The following is a 23,353-nucleotide window of genomic DNA, read 5'->3' as shown; positions in this document are numbered from 1 at the left end:
GGCTTCCACACTCATTATCTTCATAGCCCTCCGCTGAACTTGGTCCAACTTGTCACTGTCCTTTTTGAATGGCAATGCCGAGAACTGGACACAATACTGCCTATTATCCGCCAACAGTTCCAGATCCAATGGAGATATATTCTCAATAGTTCTGAAGCCCAATTATGGCATTGCCAGCTGCCCTTTTCAGAAGGAGATGAAGTCCTTCAATTTAAGCAACAAATCATCACCTGAAACAGAACTCATACATAGAAATAGACTTGCCAGATAGCATCTCGATCCAAACTCCCAGCAGCATCTGCTTCCATGGCCTGTTACAGCTGGTTAAATAAGCCACAACCCATTACCAGGAGGGGACCCTGCCCCCTAAAGAATTTGGAGATAATCTAGCCTAGTGGCTTCCAATATGCAAAAGGCTCATTCTTTCCACTGAAACTGTTTTTCCACATCTCTTTCAAACAATGTTAACATTGAGCATGTTTTCTGATGGCATAAAATAGAAGCTAAATTTGAAGCATTCGTTTAAATATTGCCAGCTCTTTCATTCAGCCCTTGTGATTATACATTACTCAATCTCAAATAAACAAGGAATGATTGCTTTTTAAAATCATTCATTTTACTTCATACTTTCTTGCTTTCTAAGAGTTTTGAAAGTTGCAATAGAAGAGAATGTACGTAGCTCAGGGTTGAATGGCGGAGTCCTTGGTGCTCTCAGAACTTACAACCAAGCTCAGAGAGCCTCAAGGACTCCACAGTTTTGAGAGCTTTTCCCACTAGTTTCCCTCAGACTGACAAAGGAACAAGTTATTTGAGAGCTTTTAGAATAACCTTCCTTGCTGGATGTTAAAAAACTTCAAGTATGTAATGAAGATACAGTTGATGAACTAAGGTCCAGTAAAAAAATGGACTACTGTAATTATGTATTGTCATTCAGGTTCATTCACAATATCAGAAAGTCTGAAAAACTATTTTAATTGTATCATCACTTAATGGCGGTATAGCAAATTCTTTAAAAACTATAGTTTTTGTAGCTCAGAAAAATATAACCTATTCTGATATTAACTACTAATTCCTTGAATGTTATTTTTAATTACTGTTGACTTTTTTTATCTCAGAGGTGCATTGTATACATCATATTTGTATTGTATAACCTTAATGCTCATTTTAAGTCACTGTCAGAACTGAGTCATTGACAGAACTGAGTCATTGACAAAAAAAGAAGCTAGAACAGGATAAAGACAGTTCATATCATATGACAGTGTTTGTGCAACATGCTTACTCAAGATGAAATGAACCATAGTTGATTCAATTAATTTAATTTTCTGGATTCACATAAAATGCCAAACCACATGGCCTGGATCCCTCAATGCACAAGGCTAAAACATAGTTAACTAATTTGTGGTTTGCTATGCTTTTTGGGACGTGGGACGTGGTGGCGCTGCGGGTTAAACCGCTGAACTGCTGAGCTTGCCGATCGGAAGGTCAGCAGTTCGAATCCGCGTGACTGGGTGAGCTCCCGTTGCTAGTCCCAGCTCCTGCCAAGTTCGAAAACATGCAAATGTGAGTAAATTAATAGGTACTGCTTCGGCAGGCAGGTAACGGCATTCCGTTTAGTCATGCCGGCCACATGACCGCGGAAGTGTCTACGGACAAACGCCGGCTCTTCGGCTTTGAAACGGAGATGAGCACCACCCCCTAGAGTCAGACACGACTGGACTTAATGTCAAGGGAAACCTTTACCTTATGCTATGGGAACACAGCCATTGCTTGGTTTTTTAAGCTGCTGTCTTTAACTGATGTCTTAGCAGATGTCACTACTTGGCCAACCTGGTCTGTGCTTTGAAGTTACGTAGGGTCAGGACTGCTTAGTGCTTGAATGGGAGACCACCAGAAATTCTGCGATGGTAGGTTGGACTGGACTGAACAAACAAACAAATAATCCATACATCCTAAAACAATGCAAAGTCAGATGATTTGTATTGTTGCCAAGAAAGTGACAAAGGCATTGCCATGAAATCACCAGCAGCTGAGTTCCACTCAAAGGTGGTTTTCCAGGGCTAACAGATTTGGACTACAAAACTCCAACAGCCACTAGATGATAAAATGTAACTGTTTGTTGTCATGTCATGGTCATCCAGGGTTTTGCAGCCTAGATCTTGAGGTTTTAGTGAAAGGACAACAAACAGATATTTATTTATTTAATTAATTAATATAGCCACACATCTCAGTACGTGACTCTGGGTGGTGAACAATATCAAAATAAAAATAAAAACAATTACGACAAATACAAAAATTAAAATACATAGCAGTCGATGAAGTATTACAGTCCAAAATCACTAACACAGCCAGGAGACAGGTCTCTTCACACACTTGAGGCCCCAGGCCTGGGCAGAGAATCAGGCTTTTAGGGCCTTATGAAAGGCCAGCAGGGTCAGAGCCATCCTGATCTCCAGAGGGAGAATGTTCCACAGGGCAGATGCCACAGCAGAAAAGGCACACCTTCCTTAGCCGATGAGATCTGAAGCATGCCCATCCTGCCTAACTGGATTGGATGGACAGAAGCAACCAGGGAGATATGATCTCTCAAGTATGGTCCCAAGCCATGCGGTCCCAAGCCATGAAGGACTGTAAAGGTGATAACCAGCTACCTTGAATTGTACCCATAAGCACAATGGCAACCAATCCAGCTCACGAAGTAGTGGTGTTATATGCACTGAGGAACCAGCACCACTTATTACCTGTGGGGTAATAGGACAGCCCCATACAGAATACACTACAGTAGTCCAGACAGAACGTCACATGAGTGACAGTGAGCAGGGCCTCCCAGTCCAGGAATGGGCACAACTGATGCACAACCCAAAGGCGTGCAAAGGCCCTTCTAGCCACGGCTATCACCTGCTCTTCAAGCAGGAGCCATGAGTACAGGAGATTGCGCACCATCACCATCTGGGATGATAGGATGTTATCCTATTTTATCTCACATGATAAATGAAACTTTTATTCATGGGTTCCTTCTGGCAGGTTACAACAAAATCATGACTTCACCCAACTCTAAGAAGAGACTATACGCTAGCAGGAGAGAAATTCAAGTGCAAGTTCAGTGAGACTTGTACATAGGATGCCAGACGCAAGGGAAGACAGGGCACCCATCCGTTTCCTAGTTCTGTAGAAAAGAACATTTTAGCAGATGCCACCTGCAGAGCAACCAATTATTAAAAGTGTATGACCTCTGGTCTTTTATGCAGCTAGCCATCCTGGATATATGATTCATTGAAATTAATGGTAGACTGCATGAAAAAGATTGACATGAGAATCTCCTATTGGAAATGACAGTAAATATTATCCTGATGTTCAGGAGAACTTGCCAAGAGACTGTGCTAATGGTATTAACCAGTGAGCACTATCCAAAGATAAATATATTTTTGTTCAACTGATGGAATGGTGCATCCAAATGCAGAGAAGAAGCTGAGAGCAGACGTGCCTAGCAAACTGCCTGCCTGTCTGCATTAGTCTCCCATTTTGCCTCTAGATTTCTCTTCCCTCTCTACATACTTAAACTGTATGCGGAGAAATATTGCTCAGCTTAAACAAAAATGCATGTGCTATCCAAAACCTAGTGTTTTTCTATCAGAAATGGCATCTCTGGTGTTATGCTATCCTCCCTCCCTCCCTTCCTAAATCACAATTATAGGCCACCCAACTCATAGCAACTCTGAGAGCATGAATTGTGAGAAGAAAGTGGGCTAGAGAGAAATTTCTCATTCCCAAACACCAGAAATTAGGTTCACTAAATAAGATTAAGTGAAAGTAGATTTGGGCAGGTGACTGAAAGTGGTTTTTAAAATTACATATAACAAACTTACAAAATGTATTGTCAGAAGATATTATTATGGTAATCAAGTAAAGTAGCATAGATGGTTTGAAAGGGGATTAATCAAGTTCATGTACAGTTATTAATGATGGGCTAAACAGTACCTACATATGCAAAAGCTGTATGCTATGAATACAAAATTGCTCAAATAAATCACACAGAAGAACTCTTGCCTTCATGTTCTCTTGTGGGTTTCCCAAAAGCATTTGGCTGGCCACTGGTGGAAACAAAATGCTGAACTAAAAAGGTTCTTGATCTGATCCTGCATGGCTCTCCATATGTGTGTGTGTGTGTGTATGTTGTTGTTTATTCATTTAGTCGCTTCCGACTCTTCGTGACTTCATGGACCAGCCCATGACTTGGTATATAAGTTGGATATAAGTGGATTTTTTCCAGTCTGATGGCCATTCTTGTGTTTTCCAAATTTGCTGGCATATAGCATGCATTACCTTGACAGCATCATCTTGCAAGATCTTGAACAGTTCAGCTGGGATGCCGTCGTCTCCTGCTGCCTTGTTATTAGCAATGCTTCTTAAGGCCCATTCAACCTCACTCTTCAGGATGTCTGGCTCTCGCTCACTGACCACACCGTCAAAGCTATCCCCGATATTGTTATCCTTCCTATACAGGTCTTCTGTATATTCTTGCCACCTTTTCTTGATCTCTTCTTCTTCTGTTAGGTCCTTGCCATCTTTGTTTTTGATCATGCCCATTTTTGCCTGGAATTTACCTCCGATGTTTCTAATTTTCTGGAAGAGGTCTCTTGTCCTTCCTATTCTATTGTCTTCTTCCACTTCCACGCACTGCTTGTTTAAAAATAATTCCTTATCTCTTCTGGCTAACCTCTGGAATTTTGCATGTAATTGGGCATATCTCCCCCTATCACTGTTGCCTTTTGCTTTCCTTCTTTCTTGGGCTACTTCTAGTGTCTCAGCAGACAGCCATTTTGCCTTCTTGGTTTTCTCTTTCTTTGGGATGTATTTTGTTGCCGCCTCCTGAACAATGTTGCGAACTTCTGTCCATAGTTCTTCCGGGACCCTATCTACTAAGTCCAGTCCCTTAAATCTATTCTTCACCTCCACTGCATATTCCTTAGGAATATTAGTGAGCTCATATCTGATCTGTGGGTCTTCCCTAATCTCTTTAATCTGATCCTAAATTGTGCAAGAAGGAGTTCGTGATCTGAACTACAGTCAGCTCCAGGCCTTGTTTTTACTGACTGTACAGGTGTCCGCCACCTTTGGCTGCAAAGGATGTAATCAATCTGATTTCGGTGTTGTCCATCTGGTGAAGTCCATGTATAAAGCCGTCTCTTAGGTTGTTGGAAGAGAGTGTTTGTTATGCAGAGTGAATTGTCTTGGCAAAATTCTATCAGCCTATGTCCTGCTTCGTTTTGTTCTCCCAGGCCATGCTTACCTGTAATTCCAGGTGTCATTTGACTGCCCACCTTAGCATTCCAGTCTCCTGTGATGAAAATAACATCTCTTTTAGGCGTGTTGTCCAGTAGGTGCTGCAGATCCTCATAGAACTGCTCTACTTCAGCTTCTTCAGCATCTGTGGTTGGGGCGTATATTTGGATCACTGTGATGTTAGATGGCTTGCCCTGAATTCGAATTGAGATCATTCTATCGTTTTTTGGATTGTATCCAAACACTGCTTTAGCCACTTGACTATTAATTATGAAGGCTACTCCATTTCTTCTGTGGTCCTCTTGTCCACAGTAGTGGATCTGGTGGTCATTTGATGTGAAGTGGCCCATTCCAGTCCATTTCAGTTCACTGATGCCCAAAATGTCTATCTTTAATCTTGACATCTCACCAATAACCACATCCAATTTGCCCTGGCTCATAGATCTTACATTCCAGGTTTCAATGGTGTGTTGATCCTTAGAACTTCGGATTCGCCGTTCACCACCAGCACCGTCGGCCGCTAGCCGTCCTTTCGGCTTTGAGCTAGCTGCATCATCACGTCTGGGGCTAGTTGAACCATCCTCTGTTCCTCCCCAGTAGCATTTTGACCATCTTCCGAGCTGGGGGTCTCATCTTCCGATGGTATACCGACATATCTCTGGTTGTACTGATCCATTGAGTTTTCACGGCAAGAATACTGGGGTGGGTTGCCATTACCTTCCCCAGGGATCGCATTTAGTCTGACCTCTCTGTCATGACCTTCCCGTCTTGGGTGGCCCTTCACGGTTTAGCTCATGGCATCATCGAGGTGCTCAAGCTCCAGCACCACGACAAGGTAACGATCCTTTGCTGAAGATATGTGTGTGTGTGTGTGTGTGTGTGTGTATATATATATATATATATATATTAATCTGCACAAGTGGATGTGACACAAGCTGCAGCTGATGCTCCTCCATGTAGAAACTCTGAAATGCAGGGAGGTAGTCCTCAGAAAAGATTTCTGTCCATTAAGCTTCCTTGATTGCTCTTTAAGAAACTAAACACTAAATGGACAGGGAAAAGACACCTAAGTATAGAACTCTGGCAAAACCCCAAAGCTGGAATCCGTGCTCAGTAATATTAATGGAACTGATGAGGCCAACTCTAGGGAGCAGATGCCGTTTTCATTTAGTGAGGGATCATAAGTCATTATGCTTTCCTGTTTTTTTTTAAAAGCCGATCTATGTTCCAGTATGAACTTTAGGCCCTAGCTGAAACAGTGACTGAATTTATTATTTTGAGGAATGTTTTCTATTTTGTGCCTTTTTAAATGTCTGTTTGACTATTGCTTTTATTACTGTTTGTCCCTTTTCTATCTGTAAGCTCCCTTGGGAAGGCTTTCCACCATAAATGTAAGGCAGAAATATTTTAAATAAATGCAAATGTCATCTCCTATTATTGAACTCTTCTGAAAAATCACTTCCTGAATCTTCCTGAACTGCCAAGAATGAACTTCTATCTGGCAGGGGGTTGGGGGCAGTGTGTGCACTTTATAAAAATGTAAAGCACAAGATTCTCCTCTCAATAGCCACTCAAGTTGCAACAGAAATTATAAGCTCTGAAGGTAGTTATGCCAGAATCTGGATTACAGCAATAATGGTAAATCTGATCAGAAATAAATTCTGTATCAGGTCCTAAATTCAAAAACTTTGAAAAAAAAATCTGCTTTTCATTTTTTTCAAATATATTAACAACATAATGACAGCTCTTTTACCATTATTCAGACACTTAGTTTTTAAATAGTTTTCAGATACACGTTTTCATTTTAAAAAACCAATACAGAAGTTCATTTATAAGACTATCAACACCAGTAATACAGAAATAGCCATATGCTGAAATGTGTAGGTGTTTATTTGTTTTGCTCCGTGCAACAAAAACAAAGGGACAGAAAGGAAAGATGTGCCATTTCAAAGTCGTCATCCTTCCTCAGAACTCAAGCACGTACATGATGTAACCAACAGCAAGAGACAAGAGCTTCCCTGCAACCCACCATGAAGATTTGAGAGTATTTTGTGTCACTAAAAACGTACCTTTTGCACCGGCTGTGCAAACCTTCCACTTCTCTGTCAATTCTCTCTTGCCAATTTGTGTGCTCATTAAACCATCTTCCTGCCTGGCACAATCTTCCAATTCTGACACACTGCTGCAGGTCTTGCCACAATAAGATAGAAGTGAAAAATATCTTAAAGCTCCTCATTTCTTACCTGGTTCTGTGCAGTTCTTTTGTTTGTGTGACTCATTGTTTGATGCCATCAATCTTCTATTCCTCCATAATTCGGACAGAACACTTTGGTTAACAACAGCTGACTCTTGTCCTGCACAAAGACATACACTGTATTTGTAAGGGCAAAAAGGGTTATCCATATATATAATTATTTCCATTAGATAAACATAGTCTGAGACTAAAATGGAAATTGCCTTCTACTGAATAAAACCATTAGTTCATCTATCACCATAAATTCTCTACCACCTTAGCTGGAAGGGAGTCTCCAGATAATTTTTTGACACATACAAATTATATATGGATTGATTCATAACAGAGAAAAATCCAAGATTGGGGGTGGGGGAGAAGGAAGAAAGACAAAAAGTGCTATAGTGGTTACAGTATTGGCTGCAGAAATCAATGTGCAATGGAGGTTTTTGTGTGACCTTGTACTAATTTCTGTCTCTTTCACACTAAGCCACCTCACAGAATTGTGAAAAAGCAAGATACTACTACTACTACTAATAATAATAATAATATGCAGAAAGATCCATCCTGATCATGTGAGTGCTCAACACAGCCCAGTTAATCATGTAGCTGTGATGAGGAAGAACTGCAACATGGTAGAGAAGCATGAGATTAACTATGGAGGGACATGCAGGTATAGAATCACAGAATCACCAGATTAGATTCTTCTTCTCTAACCTCTTGCCCAGGGCAGGAATCCAAGAGACAAATGGCTGTTCAACCTTTGATTGAAAATCTCCAGTGATGAAACACCCACAGCTCCAGCAGACAGGCTGGTCCACTGCTCCACAGCTTTCACAGACAGGAAATTCCTCCTTATTTAGAGTTTATGTCTCTTTCTGTAAAGCTTCTACCCATTGGTTCTTGTCCTACCTTCGGGCACTAAGGAGAATAAATCCACACCCTCCTCCCTGGAACACTGGAAGACCACTCTAATGCCACCCCTTAGTCTTCTTTTCTTTAGGCTAAATACAGCCAGTTCCTTGAACTGTTCTTTATAGGATGTAGCCTCCAAACCCCTTACCACTTTTGTTGCTGTTCTTTGTATTCTTTCCAATTCAACTTTCTTTTTGTATTATAGCAACCAAACATGGGTACAATACAGGTAGTCCTTGCTTACTAACAAATAACTGGGATTGGGAACTTCATCACTAAGTGGCACAGTCATAAGGCACAATGTCATATGACTGTGTCGACTTACGACAACAGTTGTGGCAGTCCCAGTTGCTATCGTTAGGCAAATTCCATGCAGTCACAGCATCCTGCAGCCACATGATTGCCGTTTGCAACCTCCTGCCAGCTTCCCCATTGACTTTGCTTGTTGGAAGCCAACAGTGATGGCCACAAATGGCGATCACATTACCATGGGTTGCTGCAATGTTGTAATTGCAAGCTGGTTGCTGAGCACCTGAATTGTGATCATGTAATCATGGGGACGTTGCGACAGCTGCAACTACGAGGACTCATCATAAGTAACCCCCTTTCAGCACCACTGTAACTTTGAACAGTTGCTGAATGAGGACTACCTGTATTGCAGGTATGGTCTGACTAGTACAGTGTAGAGCTGGCCCATGCTTAATCTGTGATCTAGGTTTCCAGATCCCTCTTCAAATACTATTGTTAAGACAGGTACCCCCTATCTTGTACCTGTGCATCTGGTTTTTCCTACCTAAGTACAGAACCCCACATTTCTCACCACTGAACAATTATTTGTCTGATAGTGTTCTGTTGAGATCCTTTTGAACCTTGAGCTTGTCTTCTGGGTGATCTTAGTGATCCCACCCAGCTTTGTGTCATCTGCAAATTTGATAAGCATCCTTCTATCCCCTCATCTAAGTCATTTATATAAATACTGAAGAGCACTTAATGGCATTCCAAAACAGTCAAGTATATATTCCTCAATGCTAGCACCCAGGACAAACAAATTGGCAGAAAATAAGAACAGAACAAAACAAAACAAAAAGAAATGGGGGGAAAAAGGACATTTGTTTCATTATTCTCTGTCAGTTCAACAGCCAGGCCATACAGAAGTAATAAAACAACCTGCACAAGACTTATATTGTTCTCAGTTAATAGATGGGTTACTTCAAGGATCTCTTTCAAGTGTACTATGCAGAGACAAGTTCAAATAAGGCTTTATTCTAAAGATGCCCAGTAGGAACCTGCCATTTAAATTCTCATGGAAATGCTAGCTTTAGAAGCAGAGTAATATAGGCCCCCTGGGCTCATCCTGACAGGTCAGGCTTAGAAAATAAAATGGGAAAAGTTTGTGAAATGGGCTTAATGCTGTGTATCTTAGCAATCTTACCATTATATAACTGAAAAAGCAAAAGATAAAAAGTAGGTGTAATGCAATACATTTGTCACAGAATCAGATATTGGAATTCATGTCATTAGATATTTTGCAGGGGTTAACTATATTTTTATTTCCACAACCTAAAACATTGCATGGGAATGCAAGCATTGCAAGGATTTTATTACATGTATGAGTAGAGGATTAGATTTCTACCCACACACTGCTGTTCATTATCTGTCTGATAACCTGTAAAACAATTTGGTAAAGCATGCTTCTCTACAAGTTTTTTTTTCCATGGACTGGAAATACTTGGTTGGAATGAGCCACTACGAACCACTGGCTCATGGGTATGGATATCTATGCATATGCATCCACATTAAATGGGACCAACAGGGTCCTCATTCAAAGTTGGTATATGCAAAATCAAAGATATCACTTTTTTTAAAAGGTGGTGATAGAACATCTTTTCTTGCACATTAATTTAGAAACAGTGTTGAATTCAGAAAGGTCTCTAAAAAGGATCTTACACATTAAAATTTGAGGCAAATGGGATGTTTATATAGTTCTGATCAACTTTCCCCACCTGATCCTCTACTGGATACATTTTATATCACTCCTAGCTTGAATTACTATACTCCTGCTCAGTGGGGATAGTAAAACTTACAGTCCAACACATCTGGGACAGATCACATTGGGAAAAGCAAATAAACTGCCAGTGTTCTGCCAATGTTTGTATGACACTGCTGGCCAGGTGAGCGACCTCAAGACTCATCTTGTCCACTGGTGGAGCACAATCTCAGGTTACCTAGTCAGTTGGGAGCAGCCATTTTTAAATCCACCCAACATCTGCCAAGGAGGTTGGGTGGCTGCCATTTCCCATTTTTTGTTTTCATCAGAGCAATTAAAAAAAATCCACAGCATACAGGTTGTGTGAACAAGGCCAGTGTGGCTTTTTTCCACATCTTTCTTCTTCGTTTCTTCATATAGTACGTGAGAGGATAGCAAAAGCTTTCATTTATACTTTTGATTAATGTATAAATGAGCCACCCAGGATTATGTTACATAAAATGGGCAACTATACAAACCTAATAGTAAGTAAGTATGTAACTAATTAACTAACTAAAGCAAGCCAGCCACAGTTACCATTAAAAATGAACTGAGAGCAGGAGTGTCCTCAGAAATGGTCACTGGCTTCAAAATGGCCGGCATGACCAGATGATTAAAGCTCTGCCCCTTGTACAGAGCTTGCTGTGACACATATTAAAAAGCTGTGGGGCTTTTGAAGCCAGTTGCTGTAAACACCCTTTTTATCAGCCCAGTTGGACACCTTGGTTTGATAACTAATTAGAGTTACACTAAATAACAGTTCTTGCATTCTTACATGAAGAAAACTGTGGGTTAATCAAACATGCAAGCCAAAGCCATCATCGATCAGTTGCAGTTATCTGAACCATGGCTTATTATATCTAAACCAGTCTTAAGGCATCATCCACATTACTGAAAACGTCCAAAATCTATAGAGTATTTTTATTCCTAATATCAAACTTTGGAACATGAACGGCATCTCATATCAGAGACCAGCTATCCTGTTCAAAGAAAGCCAAGGCGTACAGAGAGTGGTGCCATCCCTCCAGGGTTCTACTACTTTGAGGACTCCCAGTTCAGCAGCAAACACATTGCCCTCTCCCTTTCTCTTCTCTCTTCCCCTTGCCTTAGAGGCCCTTTGGAGATATGAAGAGAGAGAAAAGGTACCAATGGTATTGCCAAGGTGAGGGAAGAGGGAGAGAGCATAAGTAAGGGAGAGGTTCCAGGAGGGAACAACTGAGGAAGAGGAAAACCAAGGATGGGGGACACCAGGGACATCTTCCCCAGGACCTCTCCTTGATGGCATTAGCACAGCTACTTACAAAGGAGGAAATGCTGGGCTGAGGGAGCTCTACAAGCATTCCTGCATTTGAATAAAAGGAGAAAAGGAATTTCCAGGATTAACTAATGTGCTAATTTTAGTGTTAATCTTAACAAGATCATTCCAAACATGGAACAGAGTCTGAGAATTCAGGAGTTCCATTCTGATACTCAATGATGATCCTTGGATGTAAGGGGAAAAAATATTTTCATCAGCAGACACTCTACACACCAAATAATGGACTAAAACTAATATACCAACAGAAATTAATGAGAATTGCATTGTAAAACCACCAGATCATGGTAAAATATTTTGTTATAGCTATCTGCAACAACTTCATTGCCATCATTTGATCCTCACGTTTTAGATGAACTATGTGTAGATACTTGTGTATAACACCAAATTCAAATTCCAACAAATATCAAAATCAGAGAAAGGGTATAATTCAGTGGCTTCAGCAAAGGATCGTTACCTTGTCATGGTGCTGGAGCTTGAGCAGCTCAATGATGCTGTGGTTATTGGTGAGATGTCAAGATTAAAGATAGACATTTTGGGCATCCATCATGAAATGGACTGGAATGGGCCACTTCACATCAAATGACCACCAGATCTACTACTGTGGACAAGAGGACCACAGAAGAAATGGAGTAGCCTTCATAATTAATAGTCAAGTGGCTAAAGCAGTGTTTGGATACAATCCAAAAAATGACAGAATGATCTCAGTTCGAATTCAGGGCAAGCCATCTAACATCACAGTGATCCAAATATACGCCCCAACCACAGATGCTGAAGAAGCTGAAGTAGAGCAGTTCTATGAGGATCTGCAGCACCTACTGGACAACACACCTAAAAGAGATGTTATTTTCATCACGGGAGACTGGAATTCTAAGGTGGGCAGTCAAATGACACCTGGAATTACAGGTAAGCATGGCCTGGGAGAACAAAACGAAGCAGGACATAGGCTGATAGAATTTTGCCAAGACAACTCACTCTGTAAACACTCTCTTCCAACAACCTAAGAGACGGCTTTATACATGGACTTCACCAGATGGACAACACCGAAATCAGATTGACTACATCCTTTGCAGCCAAAGGTGGCGGACATCTATACAGTCGGTAAAAACAAGACCTGCAGCTGACTGTAGTTCCGATCACGAACTTCTTATTGCACAATTTAGGATCAGACTAAAGAGATTAGGGAAGACCCACAGATCGGCTAGATATGAGCTCACTAATATTCCTAAGGAATATGCAGTGGAGGTGAAGAATCGATTTAAGGGACTGGACTTAGTAGATAGGGTCCCGGAAGAACTATGGACAGAAGTTCGCAACATTGTTCAGGAGGCGGCAACAAAATAAATCCCAAAGAAAGAGAAAACCAAGAAGGCAAAATGGCTGTCTGCTGAGACACTAGAAGTAGCCCAAGAAAGAAGGAAAGCAAAAGGCAACAGTGATAGGGGGAGATATGCCCAATTACATGCAAAATTCCAGAGGTTAGCCAGAAAAGATAAGGAATTATTTTTAAACAAGCAATGCGCGGAAGTGGAAGAAGACAATAGAATAGGAAGGACAAGAGACCTCTTCCAGAAAATTAGAAACATCGGAGGTAAATTCCAGGCAAAAATGGGCATGATCAAAAACAAAGATGGCAAGGTCCTAACAGAAGAAGAAGAGATCAAGAAAAGGTGGCAAGAATATACAGAAGACCTGTATAGGAAGGATAACAATATCGGGGATAGCTTTGACGGTGTGGTCAGTGAGCGAGAGCCAGACATCCTGAAGAGTGAGGTTGAATGGGCCTTAAGAAGCATTGCTAATAACAAGGCAGCAGGAGACGACGGCATCCCAGCTGAACTGTTCAAAATCTTGCAAGATGATGCTGTCAAGGTAATGCATGCTATATGCCAGCAAATTTGGAAAACACAAGAATGGCCATCAGATTGGAAAAAATCAACTTATATCCCCATACCAAAAAAGGGAAACACTAAAGAATGTTCAAACTATTGAACAGTGGCACTCATTTCACATGCCAGTAAGGCAATGCTCAAGATCCTGCAAGGTAGACTTCAGCAATTCATGGAGCAAGAATTGCCAGATGTACAAGCTGGGTTTAGAAAAGGCAGAGGAACTAGGGACCAAATTGCCAATATCCGCTTTGTTGTTTATTCGTTTAGTCGCTTCCGACTCTTCGTGACTTCATGGACCAGCCCACGCCAGAGCTTCCTGTCGGTCGTCAACATCCCCAGCTCCCCCAGGGACGAGTCCGTCACCTCTAGAATATCATCCATCCATGGAAAAAGCCAGGGAGTTTCAGAAAAACATCTATTTCTGTTTTATTGACTATTCTAAAGCCTTTGACTGTGTGGACCATAACAAATTGTGGCAAGTTCATAACAAATTGTGGTATGGGGATACCAAGTCATCTTATCTGCTTCCTGAAGAGTCTGTATAATGACCATGTAGCAACAGTAAGAACAGACCACGGAACAACGGACTGGTTTAAGATTGGGAAAGGAGTATAGCAGGGCTGTATACTCTCGCCCTACCTATTCAACTTGTACGCAGAACACATCATGCGACATGCTGGGCTTGAGGAATCCAAGGCTGGAGTTAAAATCGCTGGAAGAAACATTAACAATCTCAGATATGCAGATGATACCACTTTGATGGCTGAAAGCGAAGAGGAATTGAGGAGCCTTATGATGAAGGTGAAAGAAGAAAGTGCAAAAGCTGGCTTGCAGCTAAACCTCAGAAAAACCAAGATTATGGCAACCAGCTTGATTGATAACTGGCAAATAGAGGGAGAAAATGTAAAAGCAGTGAAAGACTTTGTATTTCTAGGTGCAAAGATTACTGCAGATGCTGACCGCAGTCAGGAAATCAGAAGACACTTAATCCTTGGGAGAAGAGCAATGACAAATCTCGATAAAATAGTTAAGAGCAGAGACATCACACTGACAACAAAGGCCCACACAGTTAAAGCAATGGTGTTCCCTGTAGTAACATATGGCTGTGAGAGCTGGACCATAAGGAAGGCTGAGCGAAGGAAGATCGATGCTTTTGAACTGTGGTGTTGGAGGAAAATTCTGAGAGTGCCTTGGACTGCAAGAAGATCCAACCAGTCCATCCTCCAGGAAATAAAGCCAGACTGCTCACTTGAGGGAATGATATTAAAGGCAAAACTGAAATACTTTGGCCACATAATGAGAAGACAGGACACCCTGGAGAAGATGCTGATGCTGGGGAGAGTGGAGGGCAAAAGGAAGAGGGGCCGACCAAGGGCAAGATGGATGGATGATATTGTAGAGGTGACAGACTCGTCCCTGGGGGAGCTGGGGATGTTGACGACTGACAGGAAGGTCTGGCGTGGGCTGGTCCATGAAGTCACGAAGAGTCGGAAGCGACTAAACGAATAAACAACAATGCCAGAAGTTCCCTTAATGGTTACACAAGATGACCTTTCGCAATTATTCAGAAACGTCTACTACAGCAGACTATGATGGGTCACCTTTTCTTTGCAAAAGAGGGGGAGGAATACAATCCCAGCACTACTCCACTGGCGCCTCTAATGCACCTGCGCCACCAAGACTGAAGTTAAAAACTGACTACTAAACATCAGGAGGGGGAACAGAATTCCATGATCTGTCAAACTACAAACTTTTATTTTAAAAAAAGAAAGAAAGAAAGAAAGAAAGAAAGAAAGAAAGAAAGAAAGAAAGAAAGAAAGAAAGAAAAGTGGGGAGGGAACCCCCCCTCAAAACTGTTAAAAAAGACGGTTCACAGTAGGTGAACCTAAATTCTGTAAGAGGTGATGATTCAGTCATATATATAAGTCCTGCCCCACCCCCGGATTTTGAGGCAGCACTGGGATTTCCTTTATATGGAGAAAGTTTCAGGATCAATCTCTCTTAAGTCCAGTCAAAAGAACCAGGTAACAGAATGACGGGGTGGTCACCTTCGTTCAAACCCTGGGCCACTCTTTGTTTTTGTGCCTTGACTAAAGGTGTCCATTTTGCCCTTAAACACCAAATGGGGGGGGGGGGACCATCAGCCTGATTTGGTCGGGCTCAGGATTTTAAGGTATGAAATGTTGCCTCATGCTTTTGCAAGGATTAAAGCATCCATTTCAACCTTTAATCCTACTCACAGTGCAAAACAACAACAACAAATTGAAAACTTAGGCCTGATCCACCCTGGGAGGGCTACAGACAGTACAGACCAAACAATGGCATAGGGCCTGGTTACTTGAGGGACTGCCTGTCTCCCATAGTTTCCAGTGTGCTCCAGGTTCCTTCAATTAAACAATGTCACCCATCAGGATCCCAGAAGCACATCCTCTCTGGAGCAGCACCTGCCCTCTGGAATGAGGTTCTCCCCGAGATCAGGATGGCCCCCACTCTGCTGTTGTTTAGAAGAGCCATGAAGACCTGACTCTTCACCCAGGCCTTTGGCAAGGGAGAGGGAGACCATCTTTCATCTTTATCTTTTATCTTTTATCGAACGTTTTAAGCTGCCTAGAGTTCTCGGGAGTTGGGCAACATACACGTTTAACAAATTATTGTTGTTGTTGTTGTTGTGAGGCCACACCCCAGTGCAATATAGTATGGAAGACCTTTTCCTGATAACCTGGAAAAAATGGTCTAGACTTTAACAACAAGCTGAAAATTTTCTTCAGTCTTAAAACCTTTAGTTCTGTAGTAAAGGCCTGGTATGAAGAGGAGCAGTGTGGCCTTTACTGAGTAGTAATGCTTTCCAAAGAGAACTGGATTCATGGGCTTGGTTGATGCACTTAATTCCTTTGTGAAAGGGCTTTGGGCTTCTTGTTTGATCTCATACCCAAGAGAGGGGAATGGTGTGTTATTTCCAGCTCACCCTTGTATAACATAAGCCAAAGCATCTTCACTGGGAAGCCAGCTTTACTAAGTTTGACCAAGCATACTCCCTGGTAACTATGTACAGGATTGCAGCCTTAGCCCACACTTAGTGAGAGAAACCACAAAGGAATAGTTTATATTATTCAATGGCTACACATATTACATCTGTTCCTAAGACAGCTTTTGATGCTGTATTTTCTTCCTCACCTACTATTAGTGAAACGATAATGGAGCCCTGGCTTGTCCAAGATAAGAAAAGCTGTCAGTCTCAGCTGTACAGATCATTCTTTTAATAGCCATCTGGCAGCATCATAGTTAGGCAAAGTAGTGCTTCGTACTTCTTATTAGAGTGGAACCACTGTAACCTGCCAAATCTCTTACTAAAAAAAAAAGTAGCAGTAGTTCTATTTGATGTGTCCTCTTAACAGCCTCTTTTAGTTTAGAGGGCTGGCTACAGTTCAGAGATATAATATTTCTCTAGAACATGACAGATCGTTCTGGTTTCTGATCTCCAAGACCCTCATCAAACTCCACAAAAGAGACAGCAAAAGTCCATAGCTGATCATTTCTAAATTATTACACAAATCTTCTTGGTATTACAGACTGCTAATCTTTAAAACAGAGCTCCAGTCCTGAGTTATCCACTTAATGATTGGTGCTCCTTGGGGTCAAATGACCACCACCACCACCCCCAGTCCTTGTCCAATATATGATACATAGACCTATACTGTAGGATCAAGAAACAGGAAGCCTTTTCAATAACTAAGACTGCAACTCTGAAAAATGCTTATTTAGGACAACATCAGAAACTCAATGTTTTTCAGAGTAAACATGAATACTAAGGACTAGCTAGTGCATTGCTATCTTTATTGACAATAGATCAAGGACTAAGATAAAACAAAACAAGGAAACACTTACTTTACACATATCACAAATAATTTATGAAACTCCTTGCCATGAGGTGGTCACTCACCTGCACCTTATTCAAATGGATTAGACAAATGTACTATGCTTGGCCACTGTTAGGGTGGCTGCACTGAACTTTCACAGGCCACAACAGGTGAAACCTCTGGCCTGTATGTTTCCCAGAGCGGATCTAATTGGACACTGATGTGGGAAACTAGCCATTAGATGGAATAGACTGCAGTCCCCACATCCTTATGCACTAAAATACAGACATCAAGTGTCATTCCCTGGTGAATAAATTATGAAACTACTGTTACCTGGACAGATTGGTGAGGGTGACATACAAGAGGCAAAGGTGCCCTATTTTCACCATGTTTGCTGTTTCTTCCAGCTTCTCCTCCTCACACAGCCATGGGAATATTTGTGCAATCCACCCACACATGCTGTCATTCATTGCCACACTCACACGCGGCCACCCACCTACCTAGCTTGGACATGCACCAAACAAAAAAGAGGATCGCGCAGATGAAGCCCAGCTGTTGCAGCAGCATCTCCCGCCTCTTGCGAACTTTCCTCAGTTTGAAGAGCGGAGGCTTCGAAGGGACGCTCGGCGGCACCTCCAGCCCCATCGCGAGCCGGGGCGGCGGGAGACGCTCACGGGGGCCTGCGGGCGAGAAGGAGGCGAGGCAACTCCTCCGCGTCTTCGCCAGAGGGGCTCACTTGGGGGGCATCCCGGTGGAGGGTTTCATAATCACGAGGAAGGGCGAGACGCGCATCCAAGAAAGGAAGGGAATCCCACGAGAGGCCGCTGGGGTCGAGGGGATCGGGAGCCACGGCAAAAGCCGCCTCGCGGCAGATGCGACTTTCTGCGCCCGCGAGCTCCGCTCGGGCCGAGGACCTCAGCTTCGCCTCGACCGGGCAGCGCGAGTTAACAGCCGTGCCCCTGCAGGCGGAGGGAAAAGCCAAGCCAACAATCCCCGCCGGCGGCAGAGAAGAAGCTGAAAAGGCGGCATCCGAGGGCGCCGGGCGCCGGCAGGAGAAAAGCCTCCTTGCAGATTCCAAGCGCGCCTTGGCGACGGCGGCAGAGAACGCGAGCGAAGCAGGAGATTAAGGCGGAAGCGGGGACAGCCCAGCTCTGCACAGCATCCCACTGGAAAGTTTCAGATCCCCTTCCCTTTCCTCCCTCCGCCGTTGTGAGAGGCTTGCGGAGCGGCAGCGAAAGCGGCGGAATCCGCGATCCTTCTCTGCTTCGTCGCTGGCAGCAGCGGCAGCATCTCCCTTGCGGCGGCTCTGCTTGCTGCTCGAGTCGGACGCTCAAGTGCACCGTCCGCTCTCGCAGCGCCTTTCGTCGGCGCTCCAGGAAAGGCAGCGGAGCAAATTCCTTCGCGGCGCTCTCCTCCGTGGAAATGCCCCGGCGCAACCTTCGTCCTCGGCTCCGTTCCCGGGTAACTTTCCCAGCGAAGCACCTGAGTCCTCCCCCACCCCGCCGGCAATGCGCATGTGCCTTTCACTTCACTCCATCCCCCCCACCGCCCCCGGGGGCCCTATCTCGTTGATTACCACATTATAGGATCCATGTGGTTTTCCTGCGGTGGCCGGGCGGCGGGATGGAGATTAACTGGCCAAATTAATCTTTTCCCCTAAATAGCGCTGACATTATCCTTTCTTCATTTAGCGCCAGGCAGGGCTGTGCATGCGGAGATGAAGCGTGCAAGAGCATGTGCTCATGAGACAGCGCCGTAGTTACATTCACAATCACGCGCAGACTACTTTTCGAAGTGGCCTCTCTATCCAGGCCAAAGACGGGACTTAAGATTTTACTCAGGAACGGTAGAAGACATTATTGTACCTGTTCTCAGGAATGGTTACAACTTTACAGGGGAATCGGCAGATAATGGAAAGAATAAAAGTGAAGCCAGGAAGGGGTAAGAATTAGGTGAAGTGGCTGGAGAAAACGACGTGTAATTGAAACAAAATTTATTTGGAGTTTATGAGCTCTGATTCCTATAAGCCATTTCCTGCTTTGTTATTTATTTGACACAGATAGAACATGCTGTGGGATGAAAGAATGCAAAGAAAATCATAGTAAATATAGTTTTAATATTTCAAGAATGCATTAAACTTCCACAAGATACAACCTTTAGAAGCAATGCTATAAAATATTGAAAACTTGACTTGATACTAAAGTTATGTTCATCATTTATAATGTATGTTAAATTCTATATATAATGTATGTTAAATTCTATATAGAATTCTATATAGAATTTAACACATTTGTACAAAGTTTTTGTTGTCACCATTTTAAAAATGGCTGCCAAAAGGAAGACTGACATATTATTCTTGCTTGGATAAAAACCTCTAAATCAGCCTTTCTCGACTTTCTGACCCTGGAGGAACCCTTGAAATATTTTTCAGGCTTCGGGGAACGCCTGTACATTGAGGCTCAAATATAGGCCAGAAGTAACAAAATTATTACATTCGTTTCATGTATAGGCCTGTATATATGCATTAACAGTGTTCTTAAACTAAAAATGAAGAATGAAGCTTACTTCTTTAATGTGAAGTTGCCCAAATTTGAAATAATTTTTTAAATAAATTGTGATCTCCTAGGGAACCCCTAGTGACCTCTCATGGAACCGTAGGGCTCCACAGAACCCTGGTTGAGAAACCCTGCTCTAAATAGTTAATTTAAATTTTGTTGGTCAGTGGCAGATATAGCAAATTCTTTAATAAAGCTATCAAAACTGAAATAATTTGATATTAGTAACTGCAAAGACACAGTCTATGCTATATCTCTTTGTCATAACTTCCCAGAAATAGTTTTCTATAGTCCCAAACTTAAGAAATGTGCAGAGCCAGAGTTCTCCCAGATAATTTTCAACATTTACAACAACTAAGTTTGAAGTACTACCACACACACAAACATAAATCACAAGACTTCTTTAACATAAGTAATTGTTAATATCAATAGCCATTTTAACCAAGACCATGGGAATATTATAAATATGAAGGAAGGCTTTTGTTGCAACCATAGCTGGAAGCATATAGGAAGTCTCAATTTCTATGCTACCCTGTATTTAAACTTCTTTATTTTAATTATTACTGGCACAATTGCATCCCACTTATTCACTGAAAAGAATAATATTATTTATTTTTTTATTATTCAAATTTTGTTACCTATAATATATGGTTGATTTATGTAGCCCTTCCTGCTGATACATGCAGGAACAAACAGCCATTGCAAAGAACAGGTACACTTACATCAACTATATAATCACTTTGATAATGTTGGAAGAAAACTCAAAAGCCTTGGGATCAAGTAGTAGTCCCATTCATCCTTCTCGTTCATGGAAGAGGGCTGGGAAGAGTCAACATTACAGACTATGCAATTGAATCCTGGAACCATGGCCTGAGTTATCTAGATGAGACACTGCTGGCATTAAATTAGGTGACCTCACAAGGACTCACAAGGTAAAAATGTGGTTGGCCAAATCACAATGAGCTTGATTAGAAGTGAATCCTCTGGAAGTGAAAATAAAAGTCCCGAAGCAAGAACTTTGGACAAAGATTTGTGCATTGTAGAAAGCAGGATTGTTGCTGAAATGAGGCCACTTAAATCACTGAGAGAAATATCAGAAACAGCACTGACTCATCATGTCTATGGCCTTCATTGCCTATGCCAGTAATTACGAAATTGGTCAGTGGAGCATCACAAAGGTTCATTAGATGGTTTGCTGCCACCTCCTTGTGTTCCTTCTCAGTCAGAACCCACTGACTATCTTAGTCCCCTTCTTCCCACTGCCGTTAAGCTGACTGGAAGTGGATTAATAGTTGAAATTTGGTTTATCGAAGCATACAAGTGGTGATACAAGCCACAACTGACAATTGTGTCTAGGACTCAAATGCAAATGCTGACCCGGTATTCACCTGTGCTATACTAAATGGAACTGTGATGTCACCCAAGCAATTCCAAAATAGAAGTATGAATAGTTGAATATCTTGAGAGCCAGTTTGGTGTAGTGGTTAAGGCACCAGGCTAGAAACCAGAAGACCATGAGTTCTAGTCCTGCTGTAGGCACAAAGTTAGCTTGGTAAACTTGGGCCAGTCACTTTCTCTCAGCCCTAGGATGGAGGCAGTGGCAAACCACTTCTGAAGAACCTTGCCAAGAAAACTGCAGGGACTTGTCCAGGCTTACAGTTTTCTGTACTTAAAGTTTTCTGTTTGTACTAAGAATTGATGCTATTATAGCATGGGGTACATAAAATACTTCAAGTGGTTAAAAATGGATTTAAAATGTTGGCACAGAATTTAGTTTTACAGAGCCTTTTAAAATGGAAGAAATGTCTAATAAAACAAGGATGAATTTTTTCAAGTTTTCCTCTTTGGAATAGTTCAAATCTGTCCTGATTACCAGGAAACACACTGAGGCGAGGACTTGGTCTCTAATATTTATTAGTAGTACTTAACAAGAATCCTAACAAACTGAGAAAGCGTGGGAAAACCCAGCCATATAAACCCCAAAGGTTAAGGCGGTCCCAATCTGTGTCTCTTTGAATGGCTGAACAGTTCCTCAGTGCTACGCATGCACTTGACAGTCTGGGTGAGAGCCCCCTGCTCGCCATCCTTACTCATGACAAAATCACCTTACTGGCTTTAGCATCTACAAACAAATAGCATAGTGCAAAAGGAATTACAGAAATGAAACAGAATACTTAGAGACTTGATTGTATCTGAAACATTCAGAATACAAAGTTCAGAATATCTCTCGAGGCGTTATTGATTCAGAAACTGGACAAGTTAAAGATGGTGTGTTTAAATGGATTCAGGATCTAAACAGGACCACTTATATGCAGTAATGGGAATATCAATGGAAGACAAATATTAAATATACTGTGAATATCACACCTAGAGAAAACTGGTACAAGATGTTTTACTATTGGTATATTACTTCAGTGCTAATTGCCAAAATAAATAATTTATTTTTAAAAAACTGGGAAATGCAACAATCAAGTTGGAGCATTCTTTCATAATTGGCAATGTTCTAAAGCTCAACAATTCTGGAAGATCTTAAAGGCGGAATTCTCTTTCCTACCAGCTGTTTTTCTGTTAAACCTCACTAAACATTAAATTCCTGCAAAGTCTATGAAGTTGGCTCTGTGTATGATAACAGCTGCCAAGATACTTTATGCCTTACTGGAAATCACATATAATTTCTTCTTTAGAAGAATGGCAAACTAAATTGTGAGAGTATGCACTTCACCAGTTTTTCAAGAGTTTTCAGAAGACTGCAGTCAGAAGTTCTGAGATAATTACTGCCAACTTCTAAACTCTGAGATACAATTAATTTGATCCTAGAGACTTACATTCAATCAACATAACAGGTACTAGTTTCCTACTATCAGCCTTGAGCTGTGTTTCTTCCTTTCTTTCCTCAATGATGTTAGGAAGGGCTGTCTTTCTCTTCTAACAGAAAAATCTCAGGCAGTTCCACCTTCTCCCTATTCCCCATTATTACTTCTCCACACAAAAGACCAACTACATTCCTTGATAGCCTCACCATTCTGAGATTAACCTTCCTGATTCCATGCTTAAAAGTCACACTACCAGTTTGTATTCATATTAGCATCTGCTTCCATTTCCTCTACAACCTTTTCCTTCTGAGCTTGTCTGTGAGCATAGAGGTTTTTCCCATGTTTCTGTGTCATTTGTGTCTATGCTTTCAGGATCAAATTATCCTGCTTCAGACACATTATGCAAAGACCCAGCTCTCTGGAAAAGACTCTAATGCTGGAAAAGTGGAGGGAAAGAGAAGAGGACAACC

The 23,353-nt window shown here is 41.9% G+C and overlaps 2 protein-coding genes across 2 annotated transcripts in view; one reads left to right on the top strand and one right to left on the bottom strand.

Moving 5' to 3' along the window:
• SLC24A4 (solute carrier family 24 member 4) overlaps window positions 1-18,664 on the bottom strand; it is a 121,636-nt gene extending 102,972 nt beyond the window's left edge. Inside the window, exons 1-2 of the mRNA XM_063290247.1 lie at window positions 18,016-18,664; window positions 7,524-7,634 (exon numbers count right to left, since the gene is read on the bottom strand). Of these exons, the coding sequence (XP_063146317.1) occupies window positions 7,524-7,634; window positions 18,016-18,160 (256 nt within the window). The 5' untranslated portion in view covers window positions 18,161-18,664. The remainder of the gene's footprint in view (window positions 1-7,523; window positions 7,635-18,015) is intronic.
• NDUFB1 (NADH:ubiquinone oxidoreductase subunit B1) overlaps window positions 1-23,353 on the top strand; it is a 133,122-nt gene that overhangs the window by 43,017 nt on the left and 66,752 nt on the right. The window lies entirely within an intron of this gene.

This window comes from Candoia aspera, chromosome 1, assembly GCF_035149785.1.
Source record: "Candoia aspera isolate rCanAsp1 chromosome 1, rCanAsp1.hap2, whole genome shotgun sequence".
Taxonomy (NCBI): domain Eukaryota; kingdom Metazoa; phylum Chordata; class Lepidosauria; order Squamata; family Boidae; genus Candoia; species Candoia aspera.
Note: the sequence above shows the minus strand (reverse complement) of the source record. Positions and strands in the feature narration are given on the sequence as shown.